Raw genomic sequence first — 20,215 nt, forward strand, 5'->3', positions numbered from 1 at the left:
GGTGAAAAGAAAAGGCAGAGGCCCAGCAGCCCAGTCCCATTACCAATGGCAATGTCCTTCCAATACTGCGCCAGGTGTTCCCCCATTGCTCGGAGCAGGTGCCGGTACTCCTTGGCATCAGCAAAGTCCTGTTTGTTGTGTGTAGGCTCCAGGACTAGGTAGGGCACGTCAACAACCCCAACAACCCCGCCGCATGCCCTACAGGGAGAAAGAGAACAAGCTCTGTCACCCCACTGGCAACACCCTCCTGCCAACTATCCTGGGCTAGACAGCTCTCCGTGGGTAGTACTCACATGCCCCCTTCCAGCTGTGGGCCCACTTTCTCATACATTTTGATCAGCCGGCTACAGTTGTAGATGAACATGCCATCCAGGTCCCGGTGTTCAATGTTGACCCCAAAAACAAAATTCAGTTCCTTAGGTTCTTTAAGTGCTCTAAGAAGACAAAAAAATTCAAGCAGATCTACACATCAGCACACAAGCACCATAGTGTTTAAGATGTGTTAAGCTTAAGCTTAAACTTGAGACATGTTAAGTCAAAAGTTTTGTATCTCCATTCAATGTGTAACCTGTTAGACTTGATACAGACATGCGCTGGGCACCAACTCGAAGCATCCCTAATTAAACCATGAGTGTGGCTTTTTGGCAACAGGGACGGGTGTAAATATGAATGGGTTATTATGAAGCTGCTGCAAATCTGTGCAAAGACAATTATATGGTGGAATAAACAAGAGGTTATCGTCATACCTTCCCCCAAATTCCACTAGTGTCACAGTAAATTATTATTATTTTAAAAGGTAAAAATTCACAAGAACAATAAGCATGTGCAAGAAGACACCATCATGTGATTACTGTCAACAAACTCTTAGAGCTGAAAAGCAGATGGATGAGGAGTGGACTTGGAGAGAAGAACCTAAAACCCATGCCTGTGCCAAGGAGGCCAATAAGAGGCAAAACTGTAAATCAAGCCACAGAGTCCAAAGTAGATCCAGACATGGAGGTGGGACAAGCAGATAACTTAATGATCCAGGACAAAGGCTGGTTCTAAATGTAAAAGTATACAACACTCAATCTCCAACATTATTCTACATATGTAACCACTGAGGAGAAAATGAATATGACAAAATACATATGTAACATAAAAACTAGGGTAGTATCACCAGGTGGTAGAAGTATAAGGGAGTTTTAAAATGTTATTCCTTAAACATTTTATATTTTTCAAGTTTTATACAATGAGCATTTTATATATCCTTTAAATGAAAAGAAATCAAAAGGGAAAAAAAAGTAAGACAGTGCCAAAGGATGGTTTGGTGCTCGATCCGAGGCTGTCAGCCCTGCCCTGTCTTTATGACTCAAGAAAGGGCTGAGAGCTCAGATTAAGACCTCCCTCCTGCAGGGGGCATTTAACAAGCATTTGGCATTAAAACAAAGCAGTCTTGGTGACAGAATAGCAACCTGTCAATAATCAGTCCAAAAGCTACGTCAGTTTAAAAGATCCAAGACCAGGCCTGGCACTCACCGCTGCTTGGCCTCCTTGATCCTCTTCTTGACATCAGCTTCTCTGCGCAGAGTGATGGCTGTGTTCTGGACCTGTCGCAACATCACCTGCACACACATTGGCATCAGGTAAGAGGAGGAGGCACCCTGGGCCACAGCAGGGAATATTGAAACATGACATCTAAAACTTCTCAATTCATCTCAAATATGTGGAAATTTACTTCTTTCTACAGAAAATGGCCCTCACTGGGGACAAACTCAAAAGCTGTGTTTTACTTGACCAGGCTCAAGGGACATGGGCTCCTAATGCCAGAAACGCTGGAGAACAGCCACCTGGGCCAGGACCTTACCCTGGAGTCCCGCGTGAGGTCTCCCCCTAGGCGTACTTCTAATGTCCGAGCTTTGCTCTCCGCCTCCCGCGCCTTCTCTTCAGCTGAAACCCAGAAGAGAATATGGAAAGGAATGCAAAGGTTCAAAACTCTTGGTCATCCCTCCTGGTTCCATAGTACTGGACAAGAAGTGTGTATACCACCAAGTAAAAGAATAGTGGGGGGAGCTATGGCTGATAAGCAATATGAGGGCAGCCTCTGTGCCTCGACTGCAGTCAGTTGCAGAAGGAAAATCTAGCATTCAGACTTATCATGGAGGCCCCAAGGAAACTTTACAAATGAACCAGAACAGGTTTTTAAAAAAAACACCTAAGGTAACCAGTTAAATGCTCAGGAAGAGCTGGAAGCTAAAGAAGTCTTCAGCCAATCATTCGCCAACAAGCAGTCGAGAAACCCTGAGAAGCCCTGAACAGCGAGACAGCCCTTGAGATGTTTGCCCTGAAGTCAGGAAAAGCAATTTCACAAGTATTTGGGTCAGAGGACTGAGTGGGATAAGCCAAAGAGTTGACACTTTTAGGCCCTATAAATGGCTGAAGAAGAGAAAGTGGAGTCTAGAAAGAAGAAATGCTGAGGGAGTTGGCCTGTAGGGAAAGGGGCTGAAAAGGAACTGAACTATGCTTCAGGAGACCAGCCTTGTCCCTGAGCTGTGGACTCAGCCTTTTCCTGGAACCCCACTTTGTCGACAAGCAGCATACCCCAGATGCACCCCTCCCCCACCCCACTCCTGCACCCAGAGTGCCATTACCAATCCTTGCTACGTGCTCTGCTTTCTTCACCTCCTGCTCCGCACGGGTCTTGAAACGGCTTGACGTGTACTTGTACATCCTGATCAGTAGAAAAAGCAAGCTAAGAGCCCACGCAACAGTGGGACAGGTGGCACACCCAAGCACAGGAAGCACCCTGTCTTCCTGCCTCCTCCTAAGCTGTGCTGTCCTGGCCCCTCGCGATGAGACAAATCCAAGCTCAATTCAGCAAAAAGATGCAATTTCTTATTTCACTTGCCCTTAGCCTCCGGCTGTCTTTGATAAGCAACCTCACCATTCACCAGGGGTGTCATTCATCCCACAGCAGAAACAAACCTCGGGAATAAGCCAAGCCCACTGCTTTCCTATATAGTGCCTAAAGGCCCCTTGGCCCTGAAGCCGAGAGACTCAGACAGCTCACTGTGCCAGGCAGGGCACCCTCCCTGTCACAGAGGCACACACACTCAATGAGCTTAGTAAGCCACCTCCACAGCTGACCCTTCCCTCCCCTAGAACCCAGAACTGACCCCATGACCAATCACAGGCAACTTAAAGCCCCAAACATAGCACTGCCAGAGTCTCTCATACAGCATCCCTCCAACAATGCCCCAGAGGAACGCGGCCACCTCCTCAACCCATGAGAGACAGCAGGCCAGGGTGCACTGGCCCCTACCTGGGCTTGTACAGGCAGCAGGAGAGCCTCTTGGTCTGCACCTTGTGCCCATGGATGAAGATCCTCATCCGGGGATCAATATAGAGCACAGCGGCATAGGCACGGAATGAGCGCCGCTCTGGCTTCCTGGAGAGGGCAAGAACAAAGAAGTGCTGTCACATGCTCCACAACAGGCCTGACCAAGGGCACAACATCCTCTCTGCAGGCTCTCCACCTTTCCATGTTAGGTACTGACTTCTCTTGTTGCCCTGAACCGGTGCTCCCTTAGTGTGAGCACCACATCCCACCCCTCTCACGTCCTCAGCACAGGTACCCCACAGGCAACTGACTTGGCCCTACATACGACCGTACCACAGAACACTGAGCAATGAATGTGCTCTCCCCTCTTTCCCTGAAACTACCTCCTGAGAGCACAAACGCCAGTTCCAGAGCCTCCTTCCCTTCCCAGCCGCACTCACGTGCCCTCTGGGGATGTCTCTGCCATCTGGATATCTCTTGGATTTGAGATTATGTCTAGTTCTGGCTCTCCATTATCCATGAGTTTGAGATTGAAGATGATCACCAATGTTCCTGAGAAACAGAAATCCTTTGTCCTGCCAGATCCCCCGGCCCACCCCTACACCACTTGTGATTCTGGACCTCCCAGATTCTAGGGGCTACAGGCTTAAAGCCTACTTACCACTGTCCCCAGGAATCTTCATAAATTGGGTCATCACTTCCTCCTCAGTGCGGAAGGGAGAGTACTTGTAAATAAGTTCTGTCTCAATGGCAAATTTCTCTACATTGTCTGTGACAGGCTCCCGGGTCCGAGCATTCCAGGTGGGCAGTGGGACTATCACCTGTGGAGTAAACATGAGCAGACACTTTAAGGGAAGCCCCAGAACAGCCTTCCTCCCAAATGTGCATCTCTCTTGTGTCTCCCCATAGTAGCTCCACACTGCGCTGCAGGTGAGGCCCAAGCTCCACAGCCTGGCACCAGAGGCTCTGTGAGCTTCAGGGCCTCTGCCTCTTCCCAAGACTCAGCCACACAAAACTACTTCCTTCATGATATGTTGGTTTATGTGCTTAGGGTCTCTGCATGAGAAGTTCCCTGCTTGGGATGTCTCTGGTCATTTTCTTAATTTGGTAAAAATTCTACTCTTACCACTAGGGAAAATATATTTGCAATTATCTAGTGAATCAGTAAATACACATAACATAACCTAAAACTCAGCAGTTCCACTCCTAAGTACATAACTTAGGAGAAACTTTTGTACATATGTACCAGTAAACATGTACAAAAATAACCCAGGCCGGGTGCAGTGGCTCATGCCTGTAATCCCAGCACTTTGGGAGGCCGAGGTGGGTGGACTGCCTGAGCTTAGGAGTTCGAGACCAGTCGGGGCAACACGGTGAACCCCCATCTCTACTAAAATACAAAACATTAGCCAGGTGTGGCAGCGTGCGCCTGTAGCCCCAGCTACTCGGGAGGCTGAGACAGGAGAATTGCTTGAACCTGGGAGGCGGAGGTTGCAGTGAGCTGAGATCACACCACTGCACTCCAGCCTGGGCAACAGAGCAAGACTCCATCTCAAAAACAGATAAATAAGTAAATAAAAATAACCCAAATATCCATTCCAGAGTGGCCAAATTAAACAGTACAAGGAATACTATGTAGTGACACAAATGAACTGCTTTTAGCATCAACGTGGATGAACATCATAAACACAGTGTTACATGAAATAGGACACAAAAAATACCTACAGTAAGAGTCCATTTCTAAAAAATTCACAAATAGGCAAAACTAAACTATTATTTAAGAATGCATACAAGGGTGATAAACTATAGTGAAAAAGAAGGAAATCATTATCACAAAAGTTACCTGAAGGCAGTTCCTTCAGGGGCACAACAAGAAATATGACTGATGAGGGCACACAGAACACTTCTAACATCAGTCTGTGATGGTGGCAACACAGGTGTTGGCTTTAAAATTGTCCTCTGAACTGCACAAATATTTCAATACTCTCTTCCATTTATATGGAATTTAATTTTAATAATGTCTAAGTGATGTTTTAAAAAATCCTACTCTTTCTTCAAAAACCCAACCTCATATGCCACTTCCCCAGAGGCTCTTTCCTCCGTGGTTATGAGGCCGCAGCCCTTGCAGAGTTCTGCAGAGCAAGCCAGGCTAGGCACCTCAGGGGTTCAAACCCTTAGGAAAAAGGGACTCTGTAACAAGTGCTGGGGTGATAAACCATTAAGAGTCTGAGACATTTTGTGGTTTTTTTTTTTTTTGAGATGGAGTCTTGCTCTTGTTGCCCAGGCTGGAGTGCAATGGCATGATCTCGGCTCACTACAACCTTCGCCTCCCGGGTTCAAGTGATTCTCCTGCCTCAGCCTCCCAAGTAGCTGGGACTAGGCGTACACTGCCATGCCCAGCTAATTTTTGTATTTTTAGTAGAGACGGGGTTTCACCATATTGGTCAGGCTGGTCTTGAATGCGTGATCTGCCCGCCTCGGCCTCCCAAAGTGCTGGGATTATAGGCGTGAGCCACCACGCCCAGCCCATTTTGCTGGTTTCTAAGAAGCTTTGTGCTGCAAGTATTCAACCCAAGGGCTGGTCTGGACACATTCCTTCTCAGCTGAAAATGATCTTATTTTGAAATCTTGGCTGAGTTTGCACTAGAGTACAATCCAAAATAGCGACCTTCTAGCACCAAGTAAGGAAAAAAATCTCAACCTAGCCTCTCCACCAGGGGAACTGAGTTCCATTTGTGTTCTATAAACCTGTACCTCACTCTACGCCTCCCATTCTTCACAGCAGTCCCAGGTGACAATGGCATCACTTTAAACATTGGCGTTCACTCCCATGGGCACCCCATCCCTCCCCTCAGGAACACTTCTCCTTTAGTTTCAATGGTACCACTTGCCCAGTTTTCTTCCTACCTTTCTGGCTACCCCTTTGTCCCTTTGGCCCCCTTCTCCTCTCCCCGACCTTTAGATATTGGCATGCTCTGGGTCCCAGGTCCTCTTCTCACTCTATTCTCTCCATTAGGTGACCTCATTTGCTACCAAGAATCCTGAAGCCCCCAGACTTCACCCAAACGCCAGACCCAGACTTCACTTTGCATGTCCAGAAGAAACTTACACTCTTCCCCTCCATACTTCCCCTCTTCATTCTTCCCAACTCCAGAGTCCCCATGCCCCAACTGCCACAGCAGAACCTATGAGTCATCCATGACTCCTACCCTTCGCTTTCACCTTCTACTAATCAATCACTCACCAAATCTGTGGGTCCCACATCCTAAGGAGATGGAAACTCCATGTATTTCTCTCACCTCCCTTGGGCGAGTACCACCAAGCTACACAGAGCCTGGGCCTCTCAACTGGAACACTTCAACACTCACCCTAACCTTTCCAACCCAATCACCACACAATCACCACATGGACCTTCTTTAAAAAATCTGATACTGGCATATCCTTGTTTAATAAAGCCCCACACATTCATCAAGGCCCTGAGGTCAAGCCTAACCTGGCCCTCTTTGATCTCCAAAGGCCACCACCTTTCTCCAGGTGGCCCTGCAGCCAAGTCCCCTCCCACAGCCCTCAGGGCCTTAAGCAGCCTGCTTCTACTGACTTCTATACCCTCCTGTCACCATCCTCAGTCCTGTATCAGGAAACATTCCTGAAAACCCCAACCCAGGCTGTATTTTCCTGTCCTACTTCTCCTAGAACCCTGCTCTTTCCAGCTGCCATGCTTCTCTCAAGTATGCAGAATGAACTCACATACCACACCAAAAATGCAAACAAACCCACTGGCTTGCTATGTAATGATGGAAGGCCTCCCATTCCCTACCTGAACAAGTTTGCTATGATTAAGGCTCAGATCTAAACAGAACCAGAACAAGTTTCATCACAGCTAATCAACACAGATGAATTAAATTGTAAGTTTGAATTCAACTACCTGCTTCTGTGGAAGTTGTGGATTTCTTCTACAGAACCTCTTAGCCCCCTTCTTTCAAGCCCTGGCCTCCATGTCTTAAATAAGAAAGGAGATAAGAGCCCAGTCTGAGGCTGGCTAGACCACAGAGCTGCCCTGATCCCTGACAATGATGGGGCACAGACCTCACCAGAAACAGCTCTGCAGATATCTGAGCCACAAGGACAATTGGCCAAATGTGTGTTTAGCTTACACAGTCAATTACCAAAATGATTTAAACTCAGAATATTCTGGATTCATTAGTCCTTCCTTCCAGCATAGCAGTAATCACTGGGGCTGTGTAGCAGCTATTCCCAAGGTGAGACCCAGAGCATCAGCTCTATTTTCCTGTTTTCCATATACTCACCTGCTTTACTACCTGCCCAGGCTCTCTCTAGGTATCTGAGTCACAGTTTCTGACATAGAGTAACACATTTTCTCAAAAGGAAAATGAGCTCATAGCACATTCCACAAAATCACCATCAAATAGGAAAGACACACGATCAGGGAAGCCCAAAATACTTCCCCTGATAAAATAATGCTCCACGGTAACACTCCCCGCAAGATGGAATTCAAGTGGCAGATCTAGAGGAGCTGCAAATCCAACTCTTAATTCCTGCCACTTGACATTCTCATTATCAGAAACAGTTGTTCTCTGAAGTGCTCTGAGATTTTGCTTCCTCTCACATTAAAGTTATCTACCTTAACCCCTCAATCAATTCATCCAGCCAGCTAACTGAGTAACAGTTGGGGGAATGTGCTCCAATCCTGCAACCCCAAAGAGTCTAGCATTGCAAACAACCTATGAAAACTGCCTGCGGATACTCAGGAAATGGGGACTGGTGATTCAGACCATGAGGATGGGACCTACTTCATCAATGCCTTCTTCCTCATGAAAGGTGCGAGACAGGAAGAGGCAGGTCATGGTGTCTTCCTTCTTGGTGAACAGGATAAAATCCTTCCCAATGCGCATTGAGCCCCTGAAAAGGAAGCAGAAATACGTTATTCTCTCCTAAAGGCCCCCAGGTCCCAGGACTGTGCACTGAGTTCCACAGCCCTTATTCCCTCCTCCATCCCCCAACACTCCTTGCTCTGCTTTTCCACAGGCCTGTAACTCCTTAGTCTTTACTTACAACCTTCTCAACCACACCATACAGGGTTCTCTCACCACCCTTCTAGGGCAGGCTCCTGGCAGACCACCAGCCCCAGGTTAGTCTCACTCCCTGCCACAATGCTAAAGAGTAACCCTGCTGTCTTTGAGCTCTGGGTTCATCCCAGCCACAAGAGGTGCTGTGCCCTCTGACTTTACCACCATCAGACTTTAGTACCTGGTACCCTCAACACGTCATCTTCCATGCTGACCACACCCAGTTCCCACCATGTCCTTCCTGAGCTGACACAAACTCCCCTCCATTCATGAAACAGCAGCAGCACTGTCAAGTGAAAAGCCCAGTGCCTATACTCAGAAGCCTGAAAAAACACCAGTATGAACCCAAGGCGCAGCTAATAAAATATAATTCTTGACCGCAGGATTCAAGGATGCCTCTAATTAGCTCATGTCTAATAACTACAGCCATCTCCTGTCTCAGAATTGTTTTGCCACCTCAAGCTTATTATGACACAGGCAGCTCCCTGCTTTTGGATGCAACTGGTTTCTGGGAACTGTGCCTTGAGGCTGATTTCCAAAAGGCAAAAGTCTAAATGGAATCAACTGCTTCCTTCCTCTGTTTGGCCACATTAAGCCAGCTAAGGAGCAGGCAGAGACAGGCCTTTCCAGGCAATGCAGGACACGGCAGAAGTGTGAAGCACCAGCAGGGGGACTGCCCTCTGAACAATGGGGCTGTTCAGCTCCTTTCTTCCAGCAGCTTCTGGGGCTTTATGGCTATTATCTCATTAGTCTTCATAATACCCCAGGGAGATGATGGAGGTGGAAAGCCTCATTACTCTCTTCTGTGTACCAATACAAACCAGACTGGCATGCCAAGCACACAAATGAATGTCATGCCCCATTTCCCCACTCAGGAAAACTCCCAGGACACTATCCAAAGATACCCTGGGGGCTGCCAAGTCCTAGTTCTCCTCCTCCAGTACCCAAAGTGCTGGCAATGCTCCTTGCCCTGACAATTTCACACACCACCTCCTCCTCCTTCCCTAAAGCATATGGGGAGCAAGTAAGGCACGTTATCTTGCCTTCTGTCAAAGCGTGCCCTTGCCCTAATTTGGCAAAAACTCTCACTTTGTGCCTCTATCTTCCTTCTGTCTTTGATTCTGACCTTAGCCTCCGAATAGCAAAAGGCCCAAACATCACTTTTCTACTGGCTTCCTTGCTTCTCAGCCCTATTCTTCCCACAAATCACCTTCTCCTGAAACTTAACTCAACTTCTGAATTGGTTTCAAGATGATTTGATTGTCTACTCTGAACACTAGATGGCTCCATCTCAGTGGGACCTTCACAAAAGTCTTCCACTGAAATATGCTAATAATAACAGTCTCAACTTCTATACACTTTCCTTCCCAGTCTGCTAACCACTTTCAGAGTCACATTTCATTTGCTTCTGAACCTCACTCTGAAAGGACAATGTCAGAGATTAGAACCCCATTTTCTAGATAAAGAAACAGACATTCAGGAAGGTGAAATGGCTTGCCTGAGGCCATTAAGAAACAGACATTCAGAGAGGTGAAATGGCTTGCCTGAGGCCACAGAACTGACAGAACCACGTAGGAGGAGGCTGACCTACAATCTAGATGAAAAGTCAGGGCCTCCCCTGATTCTAAGAGACCTCAGTTTTGGGGGATTTAGATCACCTACATCAGAATCATATGATTACAAGTGATTCATTTCATCTGTGAAAAACAGATTCCTAGCCCCTACCCAGATCCACTGAATCAGGCCAGCAATCTGTCATGGAAACATCAGAGGAGGAGAAATAAAGGCAGAAACCAGGCTCTCACAGCAATGATAGCATGTAATCCTTAACCTACTTGGTATGCATTATCATCTCAATTTACAAAGGAGGAAGCTGAGGCTTAGAGACGTAGTAGCTGAAGTGAGATTTGAACCTTAGTGTCATTTAAGTGAAATGCACAGCAGCTCCATTTTGCAGTCAGAAAGACCTGGTTTCTACCCTAGCGCTCTACACATAGGCATTTTTATGGCTTTGGGAAAGTAACTTCACCCCTATAAACCTCAATTTCTTCATCTGAAAATGAGAATAATAGTACCTACAACCTCATAGGGCTATCATGAGGATTAAATGAGATCATTCATGTGCCTGGCACACGATTACAGTGCCTGGCACATGATAAGGATCTGTTATTACCATTTGGTTCCTGCCCTGAAAGACAAATCACAAAGTCCAGGTACCAGGTCCTGCTTTCTTCGGATGTACTCTTTCTTCTCCATACACCCAAAGCACACTGCACATAAGGCCCAACTGATGCTGCTGACTGATCAAACCACCACCCTCCCTCAAACACAACACGTTTCCACGGCAAAACTGGAAACGTGACTCACAATTCCATTTGCACAAACTCCAATTCCACTAAATCTTATTCCATCCAAAGGTATGTACAGCTGGAAGTGAGTATTTCAGAAATAGAAACCTTTCTCTTGGGGCTTCACTCAAAACCAGAACAACACATTCCAAAACACTAACCAAGTGGGAACCAAGGCTAAGAAAAAGTCCCATGGGATTTGAGGACATTAGGTAGGACCCTGCTATACGGGCCTTGCAGTACATTTAGCATCCTCTGGGACAGAGGGCTCACATCTCTCTTCCTTACCCTGGATCCCCAGTGCCTGGCACAAAGCATGACATGCAGCAGGTGCTCAGGGAACACAGCTGCACAGTAAGGCGACCCCCTCATCATCTCAGATACATCCCAACACCAGAAGAGAATCACTCACATCCTTGACTACATGGTAAAAATAGGAATTTTCAACAGGAGAGGTGCAGTTCTAGAGCACAGTGCCAAGAGAAACGTATAGCCTCTCCTGCCCTGTTTTTGGATGTTCATACTTTTCAATCTGTGGAGCAAACTCAGCTGGGAACAGCTGGTAAGCTACTTCAAAAACCACACTTTCTGACTTTCTTCCAGTTCCAGAATTACAGTCAAAAGACGGACAAGGAGAAGGAAAGTTTTCATCTAAGAGAAGCAGGACAGCACTGCTGGATTTTGTTTGAGCCCTGTGACAAGCTTCTAATATACCTACGATTTTAACCCATTCCCGTACTGCCCAATCTGAGTGGACTCAGGTGTTCGCTTGGCCGACTTTCCAAACTGGATCACACTGGCAGCATCACCTGAAAGGGTAGACACAAGAGAAAGTGAAAAGTTTGCATTTCTTTCCCAGGGTCCTCAAAGTCAAAGGTCTGAGTCTTGTTAAATCCAAGCAGGGGTGTGTGTCTACTGAAAACCTCTCTCCAAGGAAATTCACTACCATGAAGCAAATGCAGGCACAGCTTTGCCTGGCCTGTCAGTACCTCCATCACTGTGACCTATGTTCTATTCCCAGAATGTGGTAAGACAGCTAGGGGAGGCCTCTGTAGTTCCAGCTCGAGAATGTTGTGCAAGCTGATAAATACAATGCCAAGAGACAGGTAATCTGATTGACTTAAGATTGCCTTTCAGATCCTATCTTCCATGTTAAGACAAGACCTGGCAAATACATTAGTAGAATTAAGCCTGAGATGTTGCAACAGACTTCTTACTCCCCAGGTGGATCTTCTAGACATAACATTGGAGGCAACAGAAAAACAAGTTCACATAATAAGTATTTTGTAAAAATGGTTACATCGTCACCCCTCCGCCCCACACACAAAACAATAATCTCATCACTTACTTGGATCCATTCCTGCTCCATCATCCAAAAAGCAAAGCATAAATCCTCCTCGAAGGTCCTCTCGTCTTTCTGTAAAAGAAGCAGCTGCCATTACTGGGCCATTACCCACGAGAGGGTAGCAACATGCCTATGATCAGAAGGCATGTTGAAGATCAATGTGAAGCTTGGTCCAAAAAGGTCAGGTCAAGCTTGGTCCAAAAAGGTCAGGTCAAGCCTAAGCTTCTACACTAGTGTGAATTAAACTTCAGGGTCCTTGAGGTTGCAAATTCCCATCCAAGGTTCTCTAATGCTTTCTAGTTCATGACAAAGCTTGGGAGAATCTACGAAGGCAGGAATAGCTGGTCCAGCATCTAATTACACCTGCCACCACTGAATATGCATATACCTCACACATATCTCAATCATCCTATCCTTCTGCTGGCTCCACCTGGAGTACTATCACTTCTGCCCTATGCCATAGACCCCAAGCACTAAAGTACTCCAACTACTATACCCCGTACCTTATCAATACTGCTCAAACTCAATAGGATGCCTCCTTTGTGAATTAAGTCTGGGGTAGCCTTCAAAGTGATGAAACCAGACATGGTATGGGCACAGCAGTGGAAGCTGCTATCTAAAAGATGAAATACTGTGTCTATACATGACTATCCCCAGGTTGACTGGCATTCTGGGCTATCTGCATTTACTGTCATATCCCCTTGAAAGGGCTCCCGACCCAATAGTGAGAAGGCACATGGTGCAGTGGGAGGTGCCTGGTTCCTAGCTGGACCTGCCTGATGGGAAGAAGGAATGGTCCTTTGACAGTAAGATGCACAGCAGCTGTGGCGGGGTTTCCTGGCCAACAGAAAAGGAACACAATAAACTATGATTGCCATTCCAGGGAAAAGAACCTCTTCTCTGAGCAGTTGCCTTCTGCAGCAGCAAGTGGTAACTGAAAGTGGTCTGGGTCCAAGCATGTCATGGTCAATGCAGAAGTGATTCCCAAATATGGAAACAGGCTATACTAGTTTCCAAGCTGCCTTTTGTCCCAATGATGAGGACTAGGTGAGCAAAAGAGAAACCAGCCTTGGAATCAAGGAAGTTGGCAGACATGAAGAAGAGAAGGATGTGACGCAGAGGTATAGGCAGGAGACCCACACAAGCCAAGTAAGTCAACTTCCCATATAGATGCTGTTCAGTCTACTGACCGGCACAGGGACAAAGGTAGCATTTCTGAGGAAAGAGGTCTGTGTAACGTACTACAGGGGTAAGCCCAAGGCTGCTCTGGAGCCTGGTCCCTGATGATTTTTTAATCTCCCCCAAGCTTCAGTTCACCAATTTTGTACAACTATCTAAGCTGAGAAATGTTTTAAATGCTCTTTGTCCTTTCTTCAGGCTAAAAATTCAAGTGAGTAGGGACTGCCCCCTGTTAAACAGACTATTAACGTAAATTAAAATGCTAAAATGCTATTTTTTTTTTTTTTGAGACGGAGTCTTACTCTGTCACCCAGGCTGGAGCGCAATGGCATGATCTCAACTCACCGCAACCTCTGCCTCCCAGGTTCAAGCGATTCTCCTGCCTCAGCCTCCAGAGTAGCTTTAGCAAGGCTATAAACCACAGAGATTTTCAAGTACCACTCAGTGTTCAGGAAGCTGAACATTAATCACAAGTGCTTCTTGAAAGTACAAGGGTGAGGATCTTCCTGGAAGTACTATTGGTTAGATAAAATTTATCCTGGTGGCAGTGCCTCTAATCAGAGTCTGGAGAATCCAAATGAGATGTGGCAATCAAGAACAAGTACACTATAAGTCCAAAAAGCTTCAAAATTTCCATCTGGAGGACGCCAAGTGTCATATGGAGACTCAAACTGGGTCAGATACAGAGAATGGTAAAAGCAGCATTCTAAATCTAGCCAAGAGCCATTTGCTGTACACTACAGTCATAAAATGTGCATGAAGACTCTGCTTTGGGATCTAGAAATTGATTCAAGCCAAGCACCTCTGAAAAGTTCCAAGGACTACTGGCATTCTTTGGACACTGCCTAAGAAGTTACTTTCTAGGCCCTTGTGTTAGGACAGAACTCTCAGGCTGCTTTAGCACACAATCATCACTTAACAGTGGGGCTGGCATCCTTTTCTGGCTCAAGGACTTCATTTCAAAGCTTTTTCGTGTAGTTTAAAGGGTAAGAGATGACACTGGGGGGATCCTCCTGGCTACATAGTAACTGACAGCCTATAAATGGTTAGTAGTGTGTAGGTCCACGGTCACATGCAATACTGCCTCAGGAACAAGAAAGACTAAGACAGCACTGACTTCTTCAACTGTAAACAGACAGTGTGGTCTCTTCACCTTGTTCTAATGCTTACGCCAATCACTTGTTTATTTAATGACTACTTAGTGATCAGCTCTTCTGTGCCTGGTTATGATTAGGACAAGGGCAGTGAATAATACAGATGGGATCACTGTCTTCACAGAGCTTACAGTCTAATGGATTCTACTGCCTGCAGCAGATAAGCTAGGAAGTAAAGGAGAGGAGGGTTTAAGCTGAAGGAAGCTGAGAAAAGTATTGGCTAGAGCAAAATGTAGTATAGCTAAGAATTATCCAAAGAGCTTGTGAAAATACAGATTCTGGGCTCCCCCTGGATAGTCTAGGTAGGTCTGAGGTGGGGCATTTGCATTTCTAACAAGTTCCAAGATGATAAGGACCACCCTTTGAGAAGCACTAAACTAGAGCAAGCAAGAACTTGAAGGCTTCCTTGCTCAAAACTATCTCCTCATATATTCCACTATAGAGAGAGATTCCTATCACCTGATATTTAATCAGTCAACTAAGTGATATCTGAAGCCTCCAAAGATAAAGGAGGGGGAATTCTGGATGAAGAAGAGTCTAAGCAGCTGGGGGTTGTATGTTCCCTGCCTCCCATCACACATCGTGAAAGCAAGACAGAGAAGGCAAAGCCGAATTGCCTGCTTTGCAGTTGTGCTTCATATCCTGGGAACAGCTCTGTAAGACTGTCAGAGCCAATCTGAAAGTCTGTACATCTCCCAACATGGCCAAGTCTGGCTTCTCCAAGCCAGACATTCCTCATCTAACTCCCCCTGGGAAGAATGAAGAAAGCAAGCAGGAAAAGACAAGAGACGTCAAATGGAGCTATACATCCAAAAGTCAAAGGTGATAAAATAATGGTGTCCCTAGGAGAGGCTGTAATAAAATGACATCCAAGTTCTTCATCATACTCTGCAATCTGTTTGAGCAGTATTAATTGCAGTTTCATTTGCTCCAATTTTCCACGTGTTAATCATTGCCCTGGCATCACAAAAAGGATCTTTCTTCCAAGGAGGTGGCACTACCTACCCCAGAAGGTCAAGAAAGTCAACAAAAACAGTCTGCTTATGACAGGCATATTATGGTCTATAATAATAATAATCCAACTAATAATAATATGCTTTGGGTAAATGAACACGTCTACACTTTGAGAGGCTGGCTCCTTTTTTGCCCTTTTTAGGTTTAAAAACAGTCTTTAAAATGTGACTTTGTGGTAACTTCAAACTACATCTGATGTTTGGGAAGATTTCCAAGTCCAGTTATCAATTTAGTTTCAGAAGTGGAGATAAGAAAATACTTTCCCCCGTGAACTAACAACAAGAACTTTATAGTATTAAGATTATTACTGGCCACGCGCATTGGCTCAGCCTTTAAGTCCAGCACTTTGTGGGGGCTGAGGCGGTTGGATTACTTGAGCTCAGGAGTTTGAGACCAGCTGGGGCAACATGGTGAAAAAATATATATATAAAAATTAACCAGGCATGGTGGTGTGCGCCTGTAGTTCCAGCTGCTCGGGAGGCTGAGGTAGGAGGATCACTTGAGCCCGAGAGGCAGAAGTTGCAGTGAGCCTAGACAGCACACTGCATTCCAGCCTGGGTAAAAAAAAAAAAAAAAGATTCCACTGATTTATTTCTCCTGTTGAATGTGTTAATAAGGCCCTGTCGTAGAAAAGTGTAGGGTTAAAGATCCCTCAGCCAAGAATCCCAATCTCCTGGTACTTGAAGTAAATCAAGTCTTTTTCTAAAATGCTATGGTGCTTAGTGCTTCTATCACACCATTTAATCCTTAACTGTCTTGACTGTTCCCTCAAGATCTAGTTATTGTTCTCCAATTATCTGTAGTGCACTAATTGTCTCTCCAATTAAAGACTAAGTTCTTAAAGCAAAGACCCCCATCTCATCCTCTCTGGACTCTTCCCAAAGCATAACAGGAGTTGTACTGAGCACACAATAAAGACACTGGGTCCTTTTTCATTTAAATTGAGATCCAACTTCATTCTGAGTGTCAGGAACTAAATTTCCTTACTGAAATTCACCCACCAAATGTAGTAGGAGAGAGCAGAGATGATCTTTTTTTAAAAAACATCTTCCAAGAAGACTTGACTGTTATGATTTGTACCTTCAGCATCACTTGAAGAGGGCCATTCTCTGCTTTATCATCTGTGCATTGATTAAATGAGCCCTATTTTTCCAGCGGTAGCTGTTGCCACTCCTGAGAAAGCACACTCAGATGTAAGATACAAGCTTTAGCTTGGAAAGGCACCTCCACCTGGCCTGAGCACTTTTTTTATTTTTTTTATTTTTTTATTTTTTTTTGAGATGGAGCTTCGCTCTTGTTGCCCAGGCTGGAGTGCAATGGTGCAATCATGGCAACCTCCGCCTCCCGGGTTTAAGTGATTCTCCTGCCTCAGCCTCCTGAGTAGCTGGGATTACAGGCATGTACCATTATGCCTGGCTAATTTTGTATTTTTGGTAGAGATGGGGTTTTCCCCATGTTGGTCAGGCTGGTCTCAAACTCCCGACCTCGGGTGTTCTGCCCACCTCGGCTTCCCAAACTGCTGGGATTACAGGCATTGAGTCACCATGCCCAGCCCTGGCCTGAGCATTTAGTAATCATCTTCTAACATTCTTTACCTATGTGCCCCTATTTCCTGTTACTTTCTTCTAGAAAGAAAAGAAGCCTTATTTTCACTACTTTGGCAGAGCCTTTTGAACAAAAGGCTTTCAGAATTGAAGCAGTATGGCTGACTTTTAGCTGCTCTGAGGATTTTCTTTGCTCCAAAGTATAGCAGACATGAGAAATTAATCAAATCTGGAGCAGATTCTTCATAATTATATGACATTAGTGGTTCTGAGAATTACTACCTAGTTGTGTGCTTGTTCCCATTCAACAAAAGGGTCCATGAGAGGGGTTATTTCATTCCCATATAAACATACACACTTCTCAGAACCTAGTCCATGCTACTCAAAATATCACCTCACACATTTCAGAGGATTTCAAAAAAGTCTGTCAGAAAAAAAACACATCACACAAGTCAAACTGTATTTAAAAGCTGTCTTCCGGCCAGGTGTGGGTGGCTCACGAATGTAATCCCAGCACTTTGGGAGGCCGAGGTGGGCAGATCACCTGAGGTCAGGAGTTTGAGACCAGCCTGGCCGACATGGTGAAACACTCTCTCTACTAAAAATACAAAAAATTAGCTGGGTGTGGTGGTGGGTACCTGTAATCCCAGCTACTTGGGAGGCTAACACCGGAGAATCACTTGAACCTGGGAGATGGAGGTTGCAGTGAGCCAAGATGTGCCACCGCACTCCAGCCTGGGCGACTGGATAAGACTCCCTCTCAAAAAAAAAGAAAAAAAAAAAGCTGTCTTCCTCCATTCTGCTTTCAAATTTTTAGTATTCAAATGACTAAAAAAGGTGCCAGTACAAATACCAGGCAGAGAGCAAACTATTACAATTAATTAGTTAATTAATTAATTAAAAGGCCAATGACTGTTGCACTTACTCTAGGAAAAGGAAAAGATCTTACTACAAAACAGCAGAGCCAAATAAGCAAAATGAAATAGGATGCTGACAGGTGTAAAGTCCAAGCCAAGCAGCCTTCCTTCCTGACACCTCTGAGAACAACTCAGCAAACCTCAGAGCCAATCCAGTTACTGGTATTTGCTGCAACTGATACCAGCAATTCTCCAAGTTGAGACAAGTGCTCACCAAGAGTTTAAAACAAAGTGGCCTCCAACAAGATCTCTCCTTGGCTGCCGGTACCACAAAACTCATTCACCTATTAACTCCTACCAGTAAAATAACTTGGTCATTTCACTCTCTACTGTTCCACTTCATCACTTCCATAACTCTACTGGTAGCTATTTACATAGATTTGGATACCTTGTGTTAGTTTCTCGAAACTAGTATTCTTGGTTTCTATGCCTGACCAGAACTGACCATACCTGACTACAGCTGCCCCTTTTCTACCTATGACCTGGAATAATCATGCCATCTTCCCAGGCCCCAGAATCCAGTTATTTCCCACTCGATTCTTCTTAGGTACAGTAATAAATGCATTAAGATGAACTAGACATTAGAAGGACTAAAGCCTGACTTACCTGCATAAATATCTATTCTGGTGGCATCAGCATCTCTGCAAAGTTAAAAGAATCACGTGAATTAATATGAAATATCAACCATCAAAACGCATAGTGATTTGAGTAGAATGCAGAGTATTTCGAGTCTGTTTTCAGGAAGCCATACAGAAATCCTATACACATTTAGAATTTTTTTACTTTTATACTTGACAACACAATTTTCTTTATATACTTGTAAAACATTTCCAAAGCCCCAAATTACTGAGAATAATCACACGACATGGGGCATGGATTTTTTTTTTAATCCTGATTTTGTGGTAAAAACATCTATAGGATAATCAAGAATATTTCCCTTTATACCCTAAAAAATGATTCAAATATATGTTTTTCTCACTCGTTTGATTGCAATCATAAAAAGATGTTCCAATAACTTGTCCATTTTTTCTTCTCATCAAGATTTCAAGAAAAAAGGAAAACAATAATCTCCCACAAAACCTGTGAAAAATCACATCTCATGGTATACCACCGCAGTCAGCAGACCGATTCCTGAGCCCATAATCTTAACCTCCCTAACCTTAAAAGGAAGTTGGGATACCCCTGCCCCATTAGACTCCAACCATTGGCTGAAATCATACAGATTCAGTTATCAATGAAGACTTCCATAAAGGCTCAGAAGTAATTTAGTCCAATTCTGCCAATGCAGGCAAAGAAAATGAAACTGTTTCATTGGTTTTACATGCAAAAAATCCATGCAGCTCTACATATACCTATTCTCGAATATCTAAAACATTTTCAAATATGAGAGATACTGGCAAAATGTATACACAAGTAGGAACACATATTTCTAAGAATCTCTATTTTACCATATGATACACAAAAAAGCAGCCTGCCACCGCACATCATGGTCTCACTAAATTAACAAGTGGCAAATTCAAACATAGTTCCATTAACCTACATTTTTTAATTGAATGGAAAAATGACGAGTCAACCAGGATTGAAACAAAATGGGAGTTTTCTGGTTAAACAACTAGCACACTTCCCTGAGCAGTCCAGCTAATAACAATAACAAAAGTAATTAGAATAAGTTTATTGTATAGACAGAGGTAAACAGGAAATTATCAGCAAGCACATTAACTGGAGATCTGTTTGAAAGTACTTCTGCTGTCAATTTTCATCCTCTTCTTCCTTCATTAGTCATCAAAACCTTATCAGTAAATGATATGTCTGAATTTTACATTTGCATTCAGGAGTAAGACTGAGACAATATTTTCCTAATTATAAACAGAATCTTGATATGGACTTGGATTTATATCAGAATTAACCCAAACTTCTATTCAGTCTTACACAGTAACATTTATATGTTTCTATCACTAAGAACTCAGTATAAGACAGTGCTGACCAATGATTCCTTCCAAGCACAGCTACTAACAATGAAAGACACTGTGATCATTTAGTTATCTGACAAATATACAATTTGAGAAGACACAGAACTTTAGCATAGTTTTAAAGACATTAGATGGTGTACTATCCTGGTAGCACAAATTAAATCAGAGCCTGCCTGTCCCATTAATATGATTCCTAAGTGTCCATCTTAATTCCCTGCATTTTACTACAATTATCTTGCTCTAATACACAAGGGAAGTGGTTTTGGAGGTGATAATTCACTATTTTTAGGCTAGAACACAAAGAACAATTAGTGAATTTCAGTAAGAAAGTGGAAGTT

General features: G+C 44.5%; 1 protein-coding gene across 2 annotated transcripts in view; it reads right to left on the reverse strand.

Moving 5' to 3' along the window:
- Positions 1-20,215, reverse strand: part of MORC2 (MORC family CW-type zinc finger 2) — a 43,269-nt gene that overhangs the window by 12,739 nt on the left and 10,315 nt on the right. For both annotated transcript variants that reach the window (XM_010360659.2, XM_010360658.2), the window contains exons 3-14: positions 18,514-18,548; positions 12,103-12,171; positions 11,473-11,563; positions 8,131-8,239; positions 3,981-4,140; positions 3,760-3,871; positions 3,302-3,427; positions 2,631-2,710; positions 1,847-1,929; positions 1,519-1,604; positions 294-434; positions 44-198 (exon numbers count right to left, since the gene is read on the reverse strand). In XM_010360659.2, coding sequence (XP_010358961.1) covers positions 44-198; positions 294-434; positions 1,519-1,604; positions 1,847-1,929; positions 2,631-2,710; positions 3,302-3,427; positions 3,760-3,871; positions 3,981-4,140; positions 8,131-8,239; positions 11,473-11,563; positions 12,103-12,171; positions 18,514-18,548 — 1,247 coding nt within the window. The remainder of the gene's footprint in view (positions 1-43; positions 199-293; positions 435-1,518; positions 1,605-1,846; positions 1,930-2,630; positions 2,711-3,301; positions 3,428-3,759; positions 3,872-3,980; positions 4,141-8,130; positions 8,240-11,472; positions 11,564-12,102; positions 12,172-18,513; positions 18,549-20,215) is intronic.

This window comes from Rhinopithecus roxellana, chromosome 13, assembly GCF_007565055.1.
Source record: "Rhinopithecus roxellana isolate Shanxi Qingling chromosome 13, ASM756505v1, whole genome shotgun sequence".
Classification (NCBI taxonomy): domain Eukaryota; kingdom Metazoa; phylum Chordata; class Mammalia; order Primates; family Cercopithecidae; genus Rhinopithecus; species Rhinopithecus roxellana.